This window comes from Mastacembelus armatus, chromosome 12 (assembly GCF_900324485.2).
Source record: "Mastacembelus armatus chromosome 12, fMasArm1.2, whole genome shotgun sequence".
Lineage (NCBI taxonomy): Eukaryota > Metazoa > Chordata > Actinopteri > Synbranchiformes > Mastacembelidae > Mastacembelus > Mastacembelus armatus.
The window spans coordinates 16,441,261-16,460,335 of record NC_046644.1 but is presented as its reverse complement, the minus strand read 5'-3'; the positions used below and the strand labels follow the sequence as shown (position 1 = coordinate 16,460,335).

The 19,075-nt window shown below is 38.9% G+C and overlaps 1 protein-coding gene across 1 annotated transcript; it reads left to right on the top strand.

Annotated features, from left to right (window-relative positions):
* Window positions 1-4,334: 4,334 nt before the first annotated feature.
* Window positions 4,335-15,065, top strand: aif1l (allograft inflammatory factor 1-like). The gene is made up of 6 exons (XM_026298105.1): window positions 4,335-4,501; window positions 4,660-4,721; window positions 6,253-6,319; window positions 9,398-9,439; window positions 10,687-10,849; window positions 13,512-15,065. Exons 1-6 carry the CDS (start codon window positions 4,477-4,479, stop codon window positions 13,597-13,599), a joined length of 447 nt encoding a protein of 148 aa, XP_026153890.1. The 5' UTR covers window positions 4,335-4,476; the 3' UTR covers window positions 13,600-15,065.
* The last annotated feature ends 4,010 nt before the right edge of the window (window positions 15,066-19,075 follow it).

The following is a 19,075-nucleotide window of genomic DNA, read 5'->3' as shown; positions in this document are numbered from 1 at the left end:
TTTCCATCCACTTCTCATTTTCTCCACTAAATTTCTTTTTCCCACTTTCTACACCCTGATGAAATCTTTTCTCACCTCAGCTCCCTGCAGCCATTCATCCCTCTGCTCTGCCCACTGAGGACTGTGCCTCCTACTTTGAGAATATCTCCCACTTTAAGAAGACCTTTGACAGCCTCTGAGGATGCAATTACCCTTTCACCCTTGCCCTAATTCACTTACAACATCTTTCTTCATCCAGTGCTTCTAAATTAACATCACGTTCTGTGCAGCTGTGTAAGAACTCATTTCCACCATGATACCTGCTGCCTGACCTCCTCCCATCCCTTCTGCCATCAGATAATTAGGTCTGATTATCCTAAACGTGTATGGCGTCAAACTGCAGACTTTTTCCTTTTTACCTTCTATTTCTTTTTTAGTGTTGCACCACAATAAAATAACTTTCCTATTACTCCACACAAAAGCCTTCCATGCAGAAAAACTGTAGTCTGCTCTTCACGCTGCTGGAGCTCTTTCAATCTCCATGGTCCTCAACCTCAGTTACCTTTGACACTTAGAACCAGCAGATGTTCTTTGTCGGCCTGGGGATCTCAGGCGACTCTCAAAGAACAATAACAGAGGGAATGGGAACCTCACCAGTGGTGGAAAGTTTCTTGCACTTGTGTGAACTGTGGCAGGCAAAATCCGTAAGCCCTTGAAGTTGAGACATGGAAAAATAAGGCTGATGGTGTTACATATTTTAACAAATCTCATGACAAAACAAAAACAACAACATAATATTGACCCTTTATTTCCCACTTTGAGTCACTCACACCCCCCAAGTGCATTTGTTCCATCTGACTATATATATATATATATGAGTCTTTGGTCATAAATACACAGTTTAAATTTCACAAAGAGCTACATCATTTCCTAAAACAGCAGGGCCTTGTATTTTTAGAGCTGTTTACAATGGTGTAAAACTGAGATACTAAACAATGTAAATGTTGTACCTGCTAAATATCATCAGGTTGGCATTGTCATTGTGAGCATGATAGCATGTGAGCAGTACAGAAAAGCAGAATACTGTGGAGATGCTTGTTTGATAAGTCAATCTGTCAGCAACGTGTACTACAAAACATCTAAGCAGAAAAGATCTGTAGGCCAGCCATTTCTGAGCAGCAACAAAACTACATGATAGCCTGAAAATCACTGGGAGGCCAACATATTATAATTTGAAAGTGCTTTGCAGTCTGTTCGGTTTAGTAGCAGACTGTGGTCTTGCCAAGGTCATAATTTATTAAAAAGGAAGCAGGCCTATGATCTAGCACTGAATTAACGAATGCAAAAAGCTCTCAGAGTAGGGCCTCATAGATGCGGTCTGGCTGATATAAAAGAAGTAATCCTGTAGACCTTTTTTAATGTAAATCAGAATATTTGAAGTGAAAACTGTTTCCTGTGATTAAACTCTAAATAAAGTGCCATTCAGGTATTCTTCTGTAAATTTTGTCTGGTTGTGCGGACATAGTGACCAATGATACAAGTCTGTGCCTGTTTTGATTTCTGAGCATAAATGTGGCATCATGTGAAAAAAAATGTTTTCGCAGTCACAAAGAGATATGACTTCTGTTTGAACCATATTTTCCTGTTTTCTAAAGACAGGTCTGTTTTGCTTTGTGTAGGTGTATGTGTGGGTGTTTCTTTTTTTCTGTTATGTCTCTGTCGTGTTTTCACTGAGGGAGCAAAATCATTAATGTGCTGATTCCTGACAAAGGCTCTGCCTTCAACTAGCTTTCTATTGTGTGTATTCACAGAAGCCATACCAATACTTATGCTATTGTGTGGGGGTTTAACATTACTGCTGACATGTTATATGTAAAATACTTGCATCTATTTAATCAGGTGAGACGGTGTCACTTTAAAATGTCTCACCATAATAACATGCATGCCCTGAAACTGTGAATTAGCAGCATCAAGTCAAGCTTATCCACGAAAGGCTAAGAGTGCAGAAGAGCCCACAGTTACACTCTAAAAGCCTTTCACAGTGCCTACATTATTAAGCAATTAGTGAACATGACACCCCCAAAGACAGTGGAACTGAGAAACCCATTAGGAAAAAAAAATCCTATAAACCTAACAAAGAGCCCACACAGAAATAAATCCCCATACCAGACGAGTCAAATTTGTAGCAGGCTGGAGTTACGTTTAGAGACACAAACAGGCAGCGTCATGTTTGATATGGACATATATGGATATTATCTTGTTTTTCTGCAACTAATTAATTTCATTTTCATCTTTTGGGGAAGTGAGGACATTTTGAGATGGGCTTTTAAAAATTATATGAAAAATATTAACTTGTTGATAAGTGGGTTAAAAAGCACAAAACACTAACCATCTCTGATCAGCCAGGTTGGGAAGAAAGCCCAAGTGTTTCCAGTCTGGAGGTGGTGATTCAAGGTAGAGCAAGCAGCTGCTGGAGGCAGGGATCAGGACTTCCTAGGAGCAGAGTTGGAGTGCTTCTCCACCAACCAAGATGGGTTTTAATTCCCTAAAAATAAAAACAGTGACTGAATAAAATGTATTTTGGTCTGTTCATTTGAGTAAACAACCTCTCTGTCATAGAACCAAGCTACAGTACTGAGTCCACATTTACTTGAGCTCAAGCCAGAATTTCAATTGCCGTTCCCTGTAGATATTTGATCTTCTTAGTGAGAACAAACTGCTTGAGGTAGGCTTGGGGCCTACTAGGTTAGTTTTTCTGAGCATGTTGGGGTTGTGGGTGCAGGCAAAGAGTGAGGTGGTTCGGGGATGCTGGAAAACATATTGAGCCTTCTCTCTGTTGTGGTCCCATCTCGACAAAACACCATTATTGAGAGAGTGCCCACCTGATGACCCTGCAGACCTGCATGCACTCTCACACCTGCAGAGAAGGTCCATAGGGGTTAGTTCAAAGGAATTGCTCTTAGTATTTCTTCTTAGACTAATGTAAGTTAACTCGTGAGGAGAGGACACAAAACACCATGACAACCAGTTGTAACTATGGGACTTGAGCTATCCTGTTGTCACGGAGTATAATTAACCAGCATAGCTGTCATGTGCCCAGTATGAAGTTCTGCCTGGGAAACCACTGGATGTGCACTCTATGATGGATTATTGTTGGAGAGTGGTCTTGTCATGAGGCCCTGAAGATTTATGACAGCTTGACCTGATAACCCCCACTGAGGTCTTTGGGGCCACATGACAGGGCAGGACTCTAGATAGTCTCCATAGGAATGATCAACCATTTCTCTGTGCGTTCCACTGTGTACACTGGTAACTGATAAATATTATTTATTCATAAACTGAGTTTTAATTAACATAAATTTAGGCATAAATGTAAAACTGTGCAATGTAGTACAGCTGTACAGCAGCCAACTCTATAACCTCCGCAATGATCATGCATTTATTTTTTGTTCCACATGGTATTATTTCACAGGGTTTGCTAGACTTTTATTGATTCTGAGAGGCCAAAGAGACAATTTTGTTGTGGATTGTGACATTTTGTTGAAAGATGGCTATGACCTATGTGGTTATCTCACCTTAATTCTGTTGTGAAATGTATTTCTAACATTCGAGTGGATTTAATTCAGAGAAATGAGCTTCTGTTCTGCCTATTGCTCCATCCCTGCGCTATTGTCTGGGTCACACCCTCATTATTTGCAGTTCTCTCACACGCCGCATGGTGGTAAGCGCGGCTCACAAGCGTCCCAATTTACTCCAAGAGCATCATTCACTGATAAGGATCGTGTATTAGCACAATGATACCGGAATCTGGATGTGTCAACCTTCATAATAAGAGTTTAAAATGAACAATTAAAATGGACATTGTGGCTACCAGTAGTCAGCTCTGGTGTACATGACTAAAAATATTTTTGTAACGTCTATTAAAAAAATGTACTGAGTTGTGACTCAGTAAAGGACATTATACCAAAAATTAAGAATTTAACATTTTTGTATTTTAGTGCTAGTTATAAACGTAATAAATTTTCGATTTTCTAAGGACATTTGATTTTTTTTATTTTTACATTTTCAAAACAGACAAATCCAAGGAAATTTAATGGGCATAATATGTATGTGTTTCTTCTAACGAGGGTTTAAAAGATGGATTAAACACATATATACAATAGAATTTTAACACCAAACTAGATCATAGTATTTCCAAAAGTAACATCAATAATTCTAAACATGATAATATACGGATAATAAACTGTTTCATCAATAGCCTGTCACCATATAAGGTCTGATCTGATTTCTGAAAGTTTGAATACCGAGTTTATTTTGAAAGGCTCCACCGGATATCCCTTTGTGGTTGCGTCTAACTTAACGTCGGTGCCGAGTGGTCCACTGAGTCCAGTCTCTCAGAGACCAGGAGCCTTATTGACCCGGCGGACGGTCGTGGTAGCCTTTTGGCTTGGATATCGATCATTTTTCGGCATTTCTAAATCACAGGAAAATTCCGGGATGCCTTCAAGTCAGAGCACCCAAGGTAATAAGTAGTACGGTAGTCTGCTGATGTGTGTGGCTAGCTTCAGCTTTGGTCTTTACAATAGAGCATCGGGAGGCCGACCCCGGCTACCGTTCAAGCTCAGCCCGTGTCGATATTAAGCAGCCAGCTATTGAAACAACGTGTTGTGTGTTTTGCAGGAGGGAAAACCTTTGGGCTGTTAAAGGAGCAGCAAAGGCAAAAACTGGAGGAAATAAACAAGGTACGCATGTTCTCTTTATTAGCTTGCAGCGTGTCTAACAGCACCCAGGGGATTTGAATTTAATTAGCACACATGGACTGGACTTGGCCTTGTTCGTGGATGCCACACTGAAGGTCCAAGGCCTCCAGGTTTAACTTTCTGTGTAGCATTAGTGCTTTAAATAATGAAAGCATCAAATGCCATGTGTTCACCATAGCGATGCTGCTGGTGCGTTTTATTGATTTTCTCCTGCAGCTGTGGCACTTGTTGAATGGCAGCATGACCTGATCATATCGATGAATTGCTTATCGGTGAAATGCACCTGAAACGTGTTTTGTAACATTAGTGATCACATCGAAACTCCCTGTTCCTTCAGATCTGCAGTGTACTTCATTTCTTCAACAGAGAAACACTGTAGGAAGAAATTATAACCTCTGATTTCAGATAGGTCTAGAAATAGGACTTTTTAAAGAAAATTCACAAGTTTCATCTTGTTTAACGTGTAAAATTAAACACTTTTGACTGTTAGTCGGGCAAAACAAGACATTTTAAGACATCAGACTAGACACTGGGTAATTGTGGTGGACATTTTTCACTGTATGTGATGATTTATGCACCAAACTATCAGATATCTGATAAAATACTCTGTGGGCCTATATCAATACTTGGTAGAACCTGACTAGTGTATCAGTATTGCTGTATTTTTATGACAAGAATTGAAATGCTTATATGTTTTTAAACAGTGTCAGCACAGAATGCAATGTCCCATTGTGGTTGCGTTTAAATAAAAAAAGATGTTTATTTGTGGTATGATTTATGTAAACAAAATGAATATTGGCCCATATATAATAGGGGTTTGTTTTGGGCTAAAGAAAATAACACAAAATGACTTGCCCTCTATTATAGTGGATTGATTATGTTCACTCTTCCTAACACGGAGGCTGCACTTGTTCAAATTTACTTGCACACTTGCAAGATAAACTGACTGTGAAAGGACATTCCTGTGTGTGGAGGCTGCAGTGGTGAATCAGCACATAGTCACGAGTCCATGCCAAACATCCAGTTGTGCTGTTTATGCTTATCACCCTAATTACAAAGTTCTCAGACACTTAGAGGTCACTGCAGAAAGCAGCCTCACTTTCTGCCTCTCTTGTTCTTTTTTGTTTCAGTGGAGATTGAAGTTGACTCCCACATGGCAGATTGCGACATTATAATTTGATTAGAATAGCTCCCTTCAGGCTCTTTCATTTACACCCATGTGGGGTGTTCCATTTAATCAAAACAGTAATAAGCCGTGACGATACATGTCTTCAGACTGTGAATCATCCCTCTCATAGAAACTCTTAGTTGAACTTTTTGACAGCTTTAATCAGATTAATGTACTTAATGCACTAATTTAAATGTGGGTTTCTCCCCTCGATTGTGTATTATCTAACACTAATGCAAATTTTCAGAAAGGTTTAGAAACTGTTTGGAGGACTCGGTTACATGCAAAACATGTAAAATGTGTCTTTTCTGTTCACCTTCAGTTTCTCCTCTCTCTCCACCTCAGGAATACTTGGAAGACCAAAAATACAGTGATGAAGACGACCTGGCTGAAAAATTGGAAGGTTTCAAAAGTAAGCAAATCAACTCCTCCCTTGAGTCGAAGTAGTATCTGCTATTAGGTAGTTGTCTTTTTGAGGGTGTGGCCCTTTTACTTGGCTTTTTTCCCTCAGTGATTTATTAGTCAGCAGTCTGCATACATACGTAGTCTTTAGCATTTTGTTTTTCACTGTGAGAAAGGCAGACTGCTGTGATCTAAGAGGTTTCTAAGGCCAAGTCCTCCGTGGCCTTGGAGGAATGTTGTGTTGGGCGTTGGTTTGCTTATTGTTACAATATTGTGAAGTTTGCTGGTTAAAGTCATACATCCTGGGATTAGCAAAACACAGATCTTAGGAACTAATTACAAGAATAAAATTGAAGATTTACCAAACAAGTCCTCCCCATTTCAGTGCTGTTACACGTGGATTGTGCACTGCACTGTTTTGTTTTTTTTTTTAATGTTTGATTTTCCAGAAAGAATAACATAAGGCTGCTTATCCTAAAATGGTGCATATGTCTTGAAATGAGAAACATGCTCCACTGTCCTACTTACTATCTATACTTGCTGGAGGAAATGGAGCAGTAAACAAAGGGGACCCAAAACCCAGATTTTTTTCCCCCCACTTTTTTCTGTACTGTCCCAGTAGCTTAGAGGTCAGTATCTAAACCAAATCAAGAGCCAATTCACATCAGTGAAACTCATGATAACAAGAAATCTTAACATGCACTACCTCAGTCTTTACATAAAAGCTCTAACTAGTATTTTTATTGTGGATAGTTTAATGATGATGTATACTTGCCACCATCTTTGTCACTAAAATAGCCATTATTGTGGAAATGCCCCACCTCACCTGAAGTAAGCAGGGCCTCTGGTAAGCCCCATAATTCATGATGTACTTGTCCCATTTTCTCCTGTGTGAGGACTTCTTTGTCATATATGATTATATGATGGTTAAGCAGCAGCTTAGATGCCAGGCTGATGTTAGTTAGTTGGTAGGTTTGTATTGTCAGACAGGACGCTGTGTCATGAAGTTCTGTTATCACCTCCTATGGCCGTCAACACCTTCAGAAACTAAATGTTCACAAATTATATCAACAGAGTAGTAAAACGGTGGGAAAATGAGATAATTTTAGTAAAAATCAGTCTGTTCTGTGTGTTGCTTCCTGTGGGTTTTTGTTTTCAGCCCAAGGACGGGTGTAGTTGCCAAATCTACCAATTAGCCAACTTTTACAGGTGATACTAGTTTTTATGTGGTTCAGGTATGTTTGTAATTCAGTGATAAACACAGAGGTGCACACTATTTTTCAGTTGTGACTCTTTGACAGATGTGCAGTTAAGAACAGAAGCCCACACTGACGCCTTATCTGCCTTTAGGGTCAGTGTCTATTAAAAGGATGGGGAAATTCCTTGTTTATCTGTTGGCCAAAGTGGCAGATGAAGACGTCATCTACCACAACTATTTTATCAGCTAGGTCCTTTATAACAATGCTAAAGCCCCATCAAATGAAAGCAGTTGGCAGCATCACACAACTCAAATCAATGCAGAAAATAGCTGCTGGCACTGTCAGTCGCAAAAAGAATGTAGGTCAGGAAGAAACATTAAAGTTTAGTTGGGCTGAGCCATTTTCTGTGGCTCCAGATGATCAACAGGCTGCACTATGACAAGTGGGCCACTCTAGAACCGCTGTGTGTACGTGGAGGCCCACTCCTCAGGGTTTACGAACAGGGTTTGCATTGTCCTGTCCCTTTCCCCATGGGTTCACACAGTTAACAAAGTTCCCTCTCTCTTCCCCTCCAAATACATACAGAGCTTCTATTGTGGGCCAGAAATATCAAGTGTAATCTGACTAGAGCTGTCTTTTAAAAGAAAGATTGGTAAAAATTAAGGCAGAAGCAGGAAAATACCTGCTTTTGATAGTTCATAGCAGAAGCTACTTCAGTCGCATGTTATTGATGAGCTTTTACATGAGAAATCAGTACAGAGGTAATAGTGATATATAATCTTTTGGAGTGTGCCCACATTTAAAATAGTATAATTAGTGTTATGGTTCACAGTAACTGCACCCAGCCATGTTTTTATAATGCTGCACATGTAATCATTTAAGAGTTTTGTTGGCCTATGATGTAGTTTTTTTTTTTATTTGCAGTTATAAGAGTGTTTTCTTCTCAAATGTAGCTAGCCTCTGTCTGCATGGATTTGAAAAATCATTTCATCTGAATCATCTGGCCTCTCCCTGTGACAACATCGGCAAAACTCCAAGGTCTACTAGCATTAGCATTAGAAAACTCTATATAAATTAGATTTATACCTCAGCAGAGGCAGTAAACACACAGTCCATCCAAATAAATCTGTGGCATTCTGAGCTTAATGAGATATTCAGGGCTGACAAACAGTAACTATAACTGTGATAAACAGCAGTAATACTGCTTCATACAGGCACACAAACACACAGCTGCCAGATCAGCTACAATACAGGTATCTACACTGTGACCCTCTCAAAGGGACATAAACATATTTGTAATGACTCACAGCTCCATCAGACTCCCTGTATTTGCTCAACCATCTGTCCATTCTTATATTCACATTCTCACTGCTCTTCCAACTCCAGGTTGTGTTTATTTGATTCATTAATAATGATATTAGTGAATTTTCTTATAGGCAACTGAGTAGGACTGATGGATAAATGTCAATAAATTCACACACATATCTTTCACACTTAGACCAGTATTGTCATGAAACAGGGAATAGCCCAAAGATATTCACTATCCCTTCTGATTTCTGTGCTTTAAGATCTCTGTGGACTTTCTGACCCTCTTGTTCTTCAACTGTTCCTTGTGTCAGCCCCACTCTGCTTACAGACAGGCAACATATACGCACAAAGCAACACCTGTCATTATCAGCTGTTTGTGTCTTTCATTTTGCCAGGTCAGCTGTTAGCAGTGTAAGACAGTGCGATCATGTGACAGTGTTTGCCAGCTGTTTTGCTGACATGTAAGATACCTTAGCTGGGGCTCATTGGTCTTTGTTAAAATGTACTTTAGGATGTGATCTGTCGGCTGAGAACATATGACTGCTGTTGGTGAAAATCTCCTCTGTGTGTTTGTTTTACAGATAAGTATGCTGAGTTTGACCTGAATGACCAAGGAGAGATTGGTGAGTGAACGACCAACTGCACCCCAGATAACAACTGTCTGCTGACCTGTGTGCAGTGTCAACATGAGGGGACAGTAATTAATACTGTGTGTATTGTCTAAGTAGTGGGAGCACATGGTTTGAACAAGCTCATGTGTCATGTTTGTATTCTGTATGTAAAGTGAGAACATACTGAACACCAGTGTACTAAGCAGAAATCTGTCAGACAGCAGACATGGTTTAGTCTGCAGGGCTTGAAAGAAATGTAGGAATGTTAATGTTGTTCGATCTTAGTCCATCGCTCTGGTCCAGACTACTACGTTACAACAGCTGTTGCACGAATCCCCGTGAAGTTTAGTACAGATATCCATGGTGCCCCTTAACTATTTCCTATGTGCCACCAGTAGGTCCGTTTTTCATTTGTCCACTGAAATACCTAAGATTCACTAGATTGACTGCCATGACAGTTGGAATGTTGAATTCCCCCATAGGATGAATGTAATGTGGTTTGGATGATAATCTTTAAACTTTTACTTTGTCGCAATAAAAACTCTAATTTCAAATATTTGTTTTATGATTTCCAACACACCAGTCAGCCTCAGCTCTGTTCTGTGTTAAAATGTTAGAAAGCATGCCTGCTAATAAATGAACATGAAAATCATTACATCTGCTAAACACCAGCATATTAGCACTGTCAGCATGATAGTATGCCAATGTTACCATTTAGCTCAAAGTGTCACTGTCCAGTCTCACAGAACTGCTAAAAAGGCTGTGGAGTCTTAACTTCCTGTTACATTTTCTCTGATTCACTGATCCAGAAAACAGTGATGGATATGGCCAATTCAGTTGCTGTAAAGTCAAAAGCTTGAAAATTTGCACAACATACAGTTTAGTAATCTTCTTTGTTAAAGTGGGGAAACTTGCAAGATACAGATATCAGTGTTACGTCTGGAACCCAAACTGAGATTACGGTGATGACATCATCAGGATTATTTTTCTAGGCTTTAGAGATTTGCCCGGTGTATATATACATTATATAACTGTTTTCACAGGCTGAGTAGTACACCTTGTTATTGATAAACTGAACTGTGGTGGAGTTTCCCTTTCAAAATGGTTTGTAAACATGAAGTTAAGCATCTAGATAATGATGTTATTTCCTTAGTGTCATATGTGCTTGGAAATACAGATTTAGACTCATAATTGCACAAAAATGGTTCACATTTTCCCACCCAGTCATGAATCTGATAGTCATCTGTACCTTATCTCAGATCTGATGGGCCTGAAGCGGATGATGGAGAAGCTGGGTGTGCCCAAGACCCACTTGGAGTTGAAAAAAATGATCGTTGAGGTGACGGGTGGCAGCAGCAACACAATCAACTACAGGGACTTTGTCAAAATGATGCTGGGCAAGCGTTCAGCTGTGCTCAAACTGTAAGTAAACCTCTGTGCCTGTCTATGTACATACAGACTTGGTTAGTATTAGCTAGGTTAGTGTTTATAAAGCTTCTGCTGGTTTATTGTGTTTTACAGTGTTAACATCTTGAACAGGGAGGATATGAATCATGTGTTGAGTCAACCAGTTGTTTTATCCATTAGCATGGGGTTTTGGGGATGACTAGTGATGATGTCACAATGCACATGCTGTCTTACTTAATTAATCACCATGGCAGCAAAACCTGTCTCTGTAGCCTATCCATAGCCAGCCCATCCTTATCTTTAGCTGGGATCATGTGCTTAGATTATAGGCTGATTAACACTGCCAGTCACGTAGAGCTGACAACAAGACCAAAACTCATCAGATTCTGTCAACAAAATTCCTTTAATAAATTATTTCTATTAAATGGTATGTGGTGGTCCCTTGTGGTTAAGGTGACACATTTCCTGTTATTGTGAAATAGCTTTGTGTAACTAGTATAAGCCTCTCTCTGGGTCGGACTGCAGAGCCAGAGTGTATTGGCTGCTACATGTCAGCTCTGATCAGCTAAGCTGCCTGGACCCAGACAGATCTCATAATCCCAACAATACCAACTAGACGAAATGCATAACTTTTTTACCTTTGCCCTCAACTACTTTTTCAAAAGCATATCCCATAATCCCCAAGCTGTTTTTTATAAACCTCCCTCTTATTCCCTGCCTCACTCATCTACTTTATAGCATTCTGGTAGAATAGTTTCTGTATTGCAGGGGAAGATAATGTTTGTAATTATTTTTAATAGGACAAGTGTGCATCAGCACATAATCACCAAATCTAAAGAGAAGCTGAGAACTCATTGACAAGCTTTATTTTGTTACAAAAACATTTCTATCTGTATTTTTGAACTTTTCCCTTGTGAAAGCTTCGCTGTGCAGAAGGTTACATTACATTATATTCCAAAATAGACATTTTGTGGCTAATGTAATGTGTTCTCCCTCCACATACATTATTTATGTACAGTGACTTGCTGTTTCTTAGTACTTTGTGTAACATTGACTGTCAACTGCAGGTTTTGTCTGTTGAAAGGCTAGAACCAGCTTTAGAATACCATTAGTCAAAGCATTTGGCAGGACAACAGGTTTGGTTGCAATTAGAGGAAAATGATTGAGGTCATTCTCTACAATCAGGCTCAGTTTATGAAAGCTCTTTGAATAAAGTCACCATTAGTGGAATAAAGTACAAAAGTAGTGAATGTTTATCTTATGTATTCAGTTCCTTTGTCTACATCTGCAGGTTAATCTAACTTGTAAATGTGTTGACGAGTTTTCTTTTATTGTGAGTCACAAAATATGTATTCACATAAGTCCAGTAATTCATTTCTTTACAAAAATATATTTAATTTTTATTGGATTTATTATTGGATCAAATAGTTGATTGATGACCTCACCCACTTGATCCAGCCATGGGGAGCAGAGAAGGTATCAGTAGTATGAAGACAGGTTGCCAGAGAGATGTGCCTGAGCGTGAGTTGCTGAGTGCCAGTTTTGTTGTTGGATCATTGCTCCTTATGGGCTTAGTGGAGCTTTGCAGAGTTTTCCAAAAAAGGACATTACAGACAGGCATTCGCTCTGAATAGCTCCCGTCAGATCCTTCACTCTACTGTGTACAAGATTGAACCGCTATTCCCTTTGGTCCCTTTGTGGGTTCCCTTCATTCCTTTCATTTCACTTACCACTCAGCTGCTTCATACAGTGACTGTGCTGAGTATCCATCGAACCAAAATTCCATATCGTTATCTCTGCCAGTTTACATCCATTTCACAGTGATTCATTGAGTATTCAGTTAGAAAATAAGGTACTTCAATAATTGTCTATGTAAGTAAAACAAATTCCAAAAATTATGTATCTCCAGTTTCTCATTTGCAAAGATTCTTTTTGTCTTGTGTCATGATAAATGGATAATTTGGGGTTTTGAGATGTTGGTCAAACAGTGAAAGTTATTTGACCAACTTAGGCTTCAAGAAATTGCACTTTCCCCTATAGTTTTTAAACCAAACAATTTGTATATTGTTTTAGACACATCCATCCATTTTCTATACCCGCTTATTCCTTAACCAGGGTCACAGGGACCTGCTGGAGCCTATCCCAGCTCTTTGGGTGAAAGGCAGGGGTCCACTCTGGACAGGTCACCAGTCCTTCACAGGGCCACATAGAGACAAACAACCTCACACACTCACACTCACTCCTATGGGCAATTTAGAGTCACCAATCAACCTGACATACATGTTTTTGGACTGTGGGAGGAAACCAGAGTACCTGGAGAAAACCCACACAAGCACAGGGAGAACATGCAGACTCCACACAGAAAGGCCGGGTTGCTGTGAGGCAACAGTGCTAACCACTCAGCCACCATGCTGCCCTGTATTAGGCATAGATATTCATAATCAACTATAACAGTCAATGTAATGCATATGTTTAATAAAATTACATTTAAGAAAATCCTATTAGTAAGTTTATCTTATTTTTAACTTGGTATCAAGCTCAAAAATCCAGGAACAATATTTTGTTTAAAATCCATATTGGCCAGGATATACTTTGTATAACTGTGTACTATTTGTTTTAAAGCACTGCTGATGTATTTGGCTTTTCTTACTATTTCATGATTCCTGTCTCTTCACAGTGTCTTGATCTTTGAAGACAAAGCCAATGGTTCTCCCTGTAAGCCAGAAGGACCCCCTCCAAAGCGGGACATTGCCAGTCTGCCATAAGTGTAGATGTGAGCCTCCAGACTGGTAGTGGTGCAGAGGGACCATCAGTGGTTGTGTGGAACCTTTTTCATAACATGGAGTGTTGTACTAGTGTGGGACCAGTAATTTGAGGATGTTATTTTGTGAATATATGGTGTGTTCAGGGTGTCTGTTACTTGGAAGAGTGAGCCCACATCTAACTAAATGATGTTTGACTGTGAATATTATTCATTATTTTCTTCCTTAATTAAAATGAAATGTAGCTTTGATAGTTGTAATCTGCTTGATACATTTTGTAGTAAGTGTTCCATGGTTATATTTTAAGGGAAGGTTTTTTTGTTTTGTTTTTTGTTTTGTTTTTTTTTCCTTTTTGGGACACATTCATTTTAACAGTATGAGATTAGGATTAGGATGCTTTTGGCAAAGCACAAGCAAAAGAGGCAGTTTTCCCAACACATTTTTGTACTGTCCTCTGCGGTCTTACATGGAGTCCTGTCTGGCCTATCTTGGAGTCTCGCTTAAGATCATGTGCCAGAAATTACAAGCCTAGCCCATTTCCTGTGGGTCAGAGCCCTCGGAGCCAAAATGCTGATCTGGAATCAGTGACTAGGTTATCATGACCAGCTTATGATCTGAAAAACATTTTTGTAGTGAGTGCTCTGCTATGCGTCTTGAATATTCACTCACACCAGTTAAGAGAAGAAGGGATCGTGTTGACCAGCATGTGGCTTGAGGAAGAGCAAATTTGACTCTGTTATAGATCTGTAAGGTTAAGCACATGTTCATTTTGGAAGGAGTGTGATTTACAGATTCACAAGCAGAAAAAATGTACATAATATACTACACACAGTACAATCATATTCTTTCCAAGTGCCTCAACATGCAGATACTGTAGAGCTTAAACACACATTGAAAAGGTAGGGAGTGTTAGCTTACTAATTCCAGAAAACCGGGAAATAATGTTCTTTGGTATTTGGTAAAACAGTTCTAATGATGCTTGTTGAATTATGTTATGGTGTTTATTGGTTTCAATAACACTGAGTGAGTGAAATTCACCAGTTGTGGGTTTTTAAGTGTAGTTTAAATTTCATACCATTATATTTTTCTGTCACTGCATCATTTAACCTTTTTATTGTGTGTTTTCAGTAAGTGTGTACCATATTTGTCTTGCAATTCATGTGTGTTTCTAGTTTGTCTGTTTTAGAATAATCTCTCTCCTCCATATTTGTCATCAGTCAGCCATTCCTGTCCCTTAAACTGGGTTCATTGTTCTGTGAATTCTGTAATTTGTGCCTCAGTGTTTGTCTCTCCAGTTTAAGTTTCCCTGTAACTCGCACTATTTACTGTGAAATTGGTATTTGTAGTAGGTTAAACACACATTTTAACAAAATTTTTGTTTGGAGTCTGATAGGTATATTAAATCTTTTAATGTTGTTAAAATGCGCATTGTTTGCAGACACCAAAGGAATAAAAATTCTTACACTGGCTTTTTAAGTTTTGAATTGTTTATTGCAGTAATGGAGAGCTCTTCTAAATTGAACTCTCAGTTCAGGTTTAGCAGATATTTATTGATAGAGTAGTGTTTATCCATGTTTAAATGTATATTTTTATTACACTAGAAACACATTTCCAATATTATGTTTATAGTTGGAGACATACTACACTGGTATGTAGATTAGATGCAGTAGTTGTTTACTGTAGGCCTCTACAAAGTGTTCCACAGTCATAATTGGCACAATTTGCAATCCATCCAGTTAGGCATGTTTGTGGTATTATTCACATGAGAGACATCTTTGCCTTTCAGTGAAGTAAAACTTTTGCATTTGCAGTGTAGCTGCTGAAAGTAAATTTCAAACTCAGTTTTGCCTCGTTAGCTTTCACATATCAAGCTTAACAATGTGTGGAAATATTTGGCAGTAACTAGTTAAATGTTTTTATTCCATACTTTTTTTTCTCACACCATTAAATGTTCATATTGCGTAATATTCATGGAGTTGTATGCATACATACTCTTGAGCAATAAAATTTTTCTTGTAAAAGTAAATAGCTGCTAGTGCAATGTCTTAAATGGGCTTGTGTCTTTCCTGTAAATAAGTCATTCATTCCTTTGCACTGGAAGAGCAGTTACTTGTGTTATAGAGAATAATAAGAAGCAATACTTTAACAAGCCATGCCAACAGGTGGATCCAGGATTATATAAAGCGTCTGAGTAACAAATGTGGTAGTCCCCTGTATTAATAAAAATTCCAGGGACTTATGTACAGTGGAAGAAATACCAGAGTTAAACAATCAGTGCTGGTATCTTCATGTATGAAAAAAAATAAACATACCCCTGTCAGTATCCCTGTTAGAGTACATCCCATTTTATTTACTTTACTTTCGACAAGCAACATTAGTCTATTTTACACTTTTTATGTTTCATCTACAATAGTCCATCAGACTAGTTGAAATGTCACATTATCTGGTGTAGTGCTGCCACACTCAGGCTTCTCTCTGTTGTTTCTATATTGTAAATGAATGCAACACCAACCTATCCGGAGTGTACACAGCCTGTCGCCTGAAGAGAGCCAGGACAGGCTCCAGCAGATCCCTGTGACCCTAAAGAGGAATAAGAGGGTATAGATAATGGATGGAGGGATGAATGCAACACTGCAGTGCATTCTAGAGGTGGACATTGTTCTCCTTGGTCACCTGTTCTCTTGCAAGGACAGTGCCATCTACTGGGCATTCAATGTCAATACATGAGAGACTTTTGACACATATACAGTATATTTCATAGGACAGCACACTGCTATTGTGGTTAGCACCTCACAGCAAGAAGGATCTGGGTTCAAATCCAGTTTAAACCTAGGGATATTCTATGTGGAGTCTGCCTGTTCTCCCCGTGTTTGAGTGGGTTTTCTCCAGGTCCTCTGGTTTCCTCCCACAGTCCAAAGACTTGCAGTTTAGGATTAGGTATTTTGGTGACTCTCAATTGGTCATAGGTGTGAATGTCAACGGAAGTCATTGTCTGTTGCTATGTGTCAGCCCAGCAATAGACTGGTTATCTGTCTGGAGTGTACACTGCCTCTCACCTGTTGTCAGCCTGGATTGGCTCCAACCCCCAGCAGCCCTGAATTGGTCTGAGCATGGAGGATGGATGTTTTCTCTATCAGTACCCCTAAGCAACATAAGCATAATAGTTAAGAGTATCTTTTAATGCAAAATGTTACACTTTGTCCTCCAAGATTGGTGGTGATATGAAGGTGAAAGTGTCATTCAGCCCCTTCTAAAAACTTTGGTTTGACCTGCTGTAGTTCAAATCACACATTCACACTTTTACGCAAGATGTGTAAATAAGCATTGCTCAATTATCAAGAAATGTTCAAAAACAAACAGAACTTCTGCCAGATCAGATTGTCACTTATTCCACATTGTTTATTTCTTCTTAAGCATTATTGGCGGATATGTTATGTATGTATGTCTCACTTCCTTTTACTCAATGAGATTTAAACAACTAAATATCTCTAAACTATTTTGGGTGTTACACATGACCTTTGTTTGTCACATAGACCAAATAGTTGTAGTCCATTTTTGACAGCTTGTTAGACATTGTACTTGTAATGAATTTGTTAGATTATCTGCTTATTAGTGACACTGCAGCATTTTAAATGACTTTTCAGCCTATCTTCAAATCCTGTTCAACCCTATCGTGGTTTGAACTGTAATGCCTCATTTAACCTTTGACCTACTTCCTATGGTAAATGGAAAAAATCATGCAGCAGACCATCACCGTGCTCTGCTGCATGATTTTTTTTACAGGCACATTCAACCCACACATGTTGCTTTCACTGTCAGAAAGTATCTCTTCTTGGCCTGAGTAGCTCATTCACAACTAACAAGAGCTGACCAGAATCACAATTGACAAACAAAAAGCTACACCTGCAGTATCCACAAGCAGCCACAGGATGTTGCCACTGCGAAGACGTTGGTTGATAACATCTGTGTGTGAGATTTGAGTTGTGCTGTTAGAATGTGTGCAGCCAACGAGAAGAAGAAATATTGCCACTTAAGAGCAGAAATAAGAGCAGAAACAGAATATAATAATAAATATACGTAATGCATGTCGCTGAATTTCCCAAGCATGAGTTGTGCTCTAGAGACAAGTGGAGAAACTGTGTATAAAATTTTTCATTCAATCACTATCTTTGCATCCCTGTCATCTCAAAGCACATACAAAGAATAGAAGAAGCAAACAAAGACACACAAGCACACGCCAGGCACTGTCAGTGACAAGGATTTTTGGGACTGTTAATTCCTACAAGATGTCTCAGGGAGTCATGGTAACTGTTAACTAGGCCATTCTTTCTTTAATAATCACTCATTCACTGAGTGAAACGAGTGTTTGTTCAGCGTGTACTCTGAGTTATGCAAAAAGTTATTTAGGATATTCTTTGAGTTATATTAGGTTGTGCTGTGGGGTATAACTGAAAATGCTTTGAGGGTGCTCAGTGCTATTCATCACAGTGTATTCACAGGTTTGGTCATCCATTACTGTCACTGAGCAGCTTGTTACATCCTGATCAGTTCATTATTATTCACAAAGCGTCTACAACAATTCTCTCAGGTCATGAGGTACATTAGGGGCATTCGTTTAGTATTCATTTGCATGAATACCAAGGTTTTACAAATCTCAGTCACTTGAGGCAAATGAGTGTCCCTGCTAGTCCTATTAAACTGCATTTGATGTTGTTTTGACTTATTACAGAATGAACTAGAATAGGGGGAGAGAATTGCATAACGAACATAGTGTGACACAGCACAATGAAAATACAATTACTTATGTAGATGCTAAGATTAATTTAAATTCATTTGTACCATTCATTTTGCCATCAACAATTTTTTAAATGAATTATGTTTCAAAGTCATTCTTGATACAGAGCTGCCTGCTACTTACCTATGTGCTTTGTTTGACCATGGTCAAACAAAGCATGTATGTTGACTATGCATTAAATATTTGATTAAATGTCTTTATAAGTCCCTTGTTATTTTTCCAAAGGTCATATCAGAATATATATGGTTGGACTGACTGATAAAGAGATACTATACTAGAGTGCTCAGTTCCCACAGCGCTTGGACCACACCACTATATTTATTGCACTGTTAAGCTTTCTCTGTAAATAATTAATGTTGCATTTGGTTACATTTGGTCATGTTTTCTACTTGAATTTGATCCATGGTGTTTTTTCACCATACTACATTTCTGGCGTACTCTTGTTCCTTATTAATTTTCCAGTTTACGTCTAATTTACAGTATCTTTCTATTCACTCTGCACCCTTGATTTTCTAATAAATATATGCCCATTTTTTCCAGAAAAAAAAGTGTAACCATGACAAGTCAATAATCACCCCTGGTTTACGAGTTTAATGAGAGCATTTGAATGCAACATACTACGTCACGCAGTCTACTGACGAATCGCGCTAGAGCCGGGGCGCCTCCCACCGTCGGTGCGGAGCG

What these genes read in the sequence shown, in the direction of transcription:
- aif1l (XM_026298105.1), top strand. Translation starts at nt 4,477, where the DNA reads ATGCCTTCAAGTCAGAGCACCCAAG. An exon ending in TTCAAGTCAGAGCACCCAAG is followed by an intron (nt 4,502 to 4,659) that starts GTAATAAGTAGT and finishes TGTGTTTTGCAG; the next exon opens with GAGGGAAAACCTTTGGGCTG. An exon ending in CGTTCAGCTGTGCTCAAACT is followed by an intron (nt 10,850 to 13,511) that starts GTAAGTAAACCT and finishes GTCTCTTCACAG; the next exon opens with TGTCTTGATCTTTGAAGACA.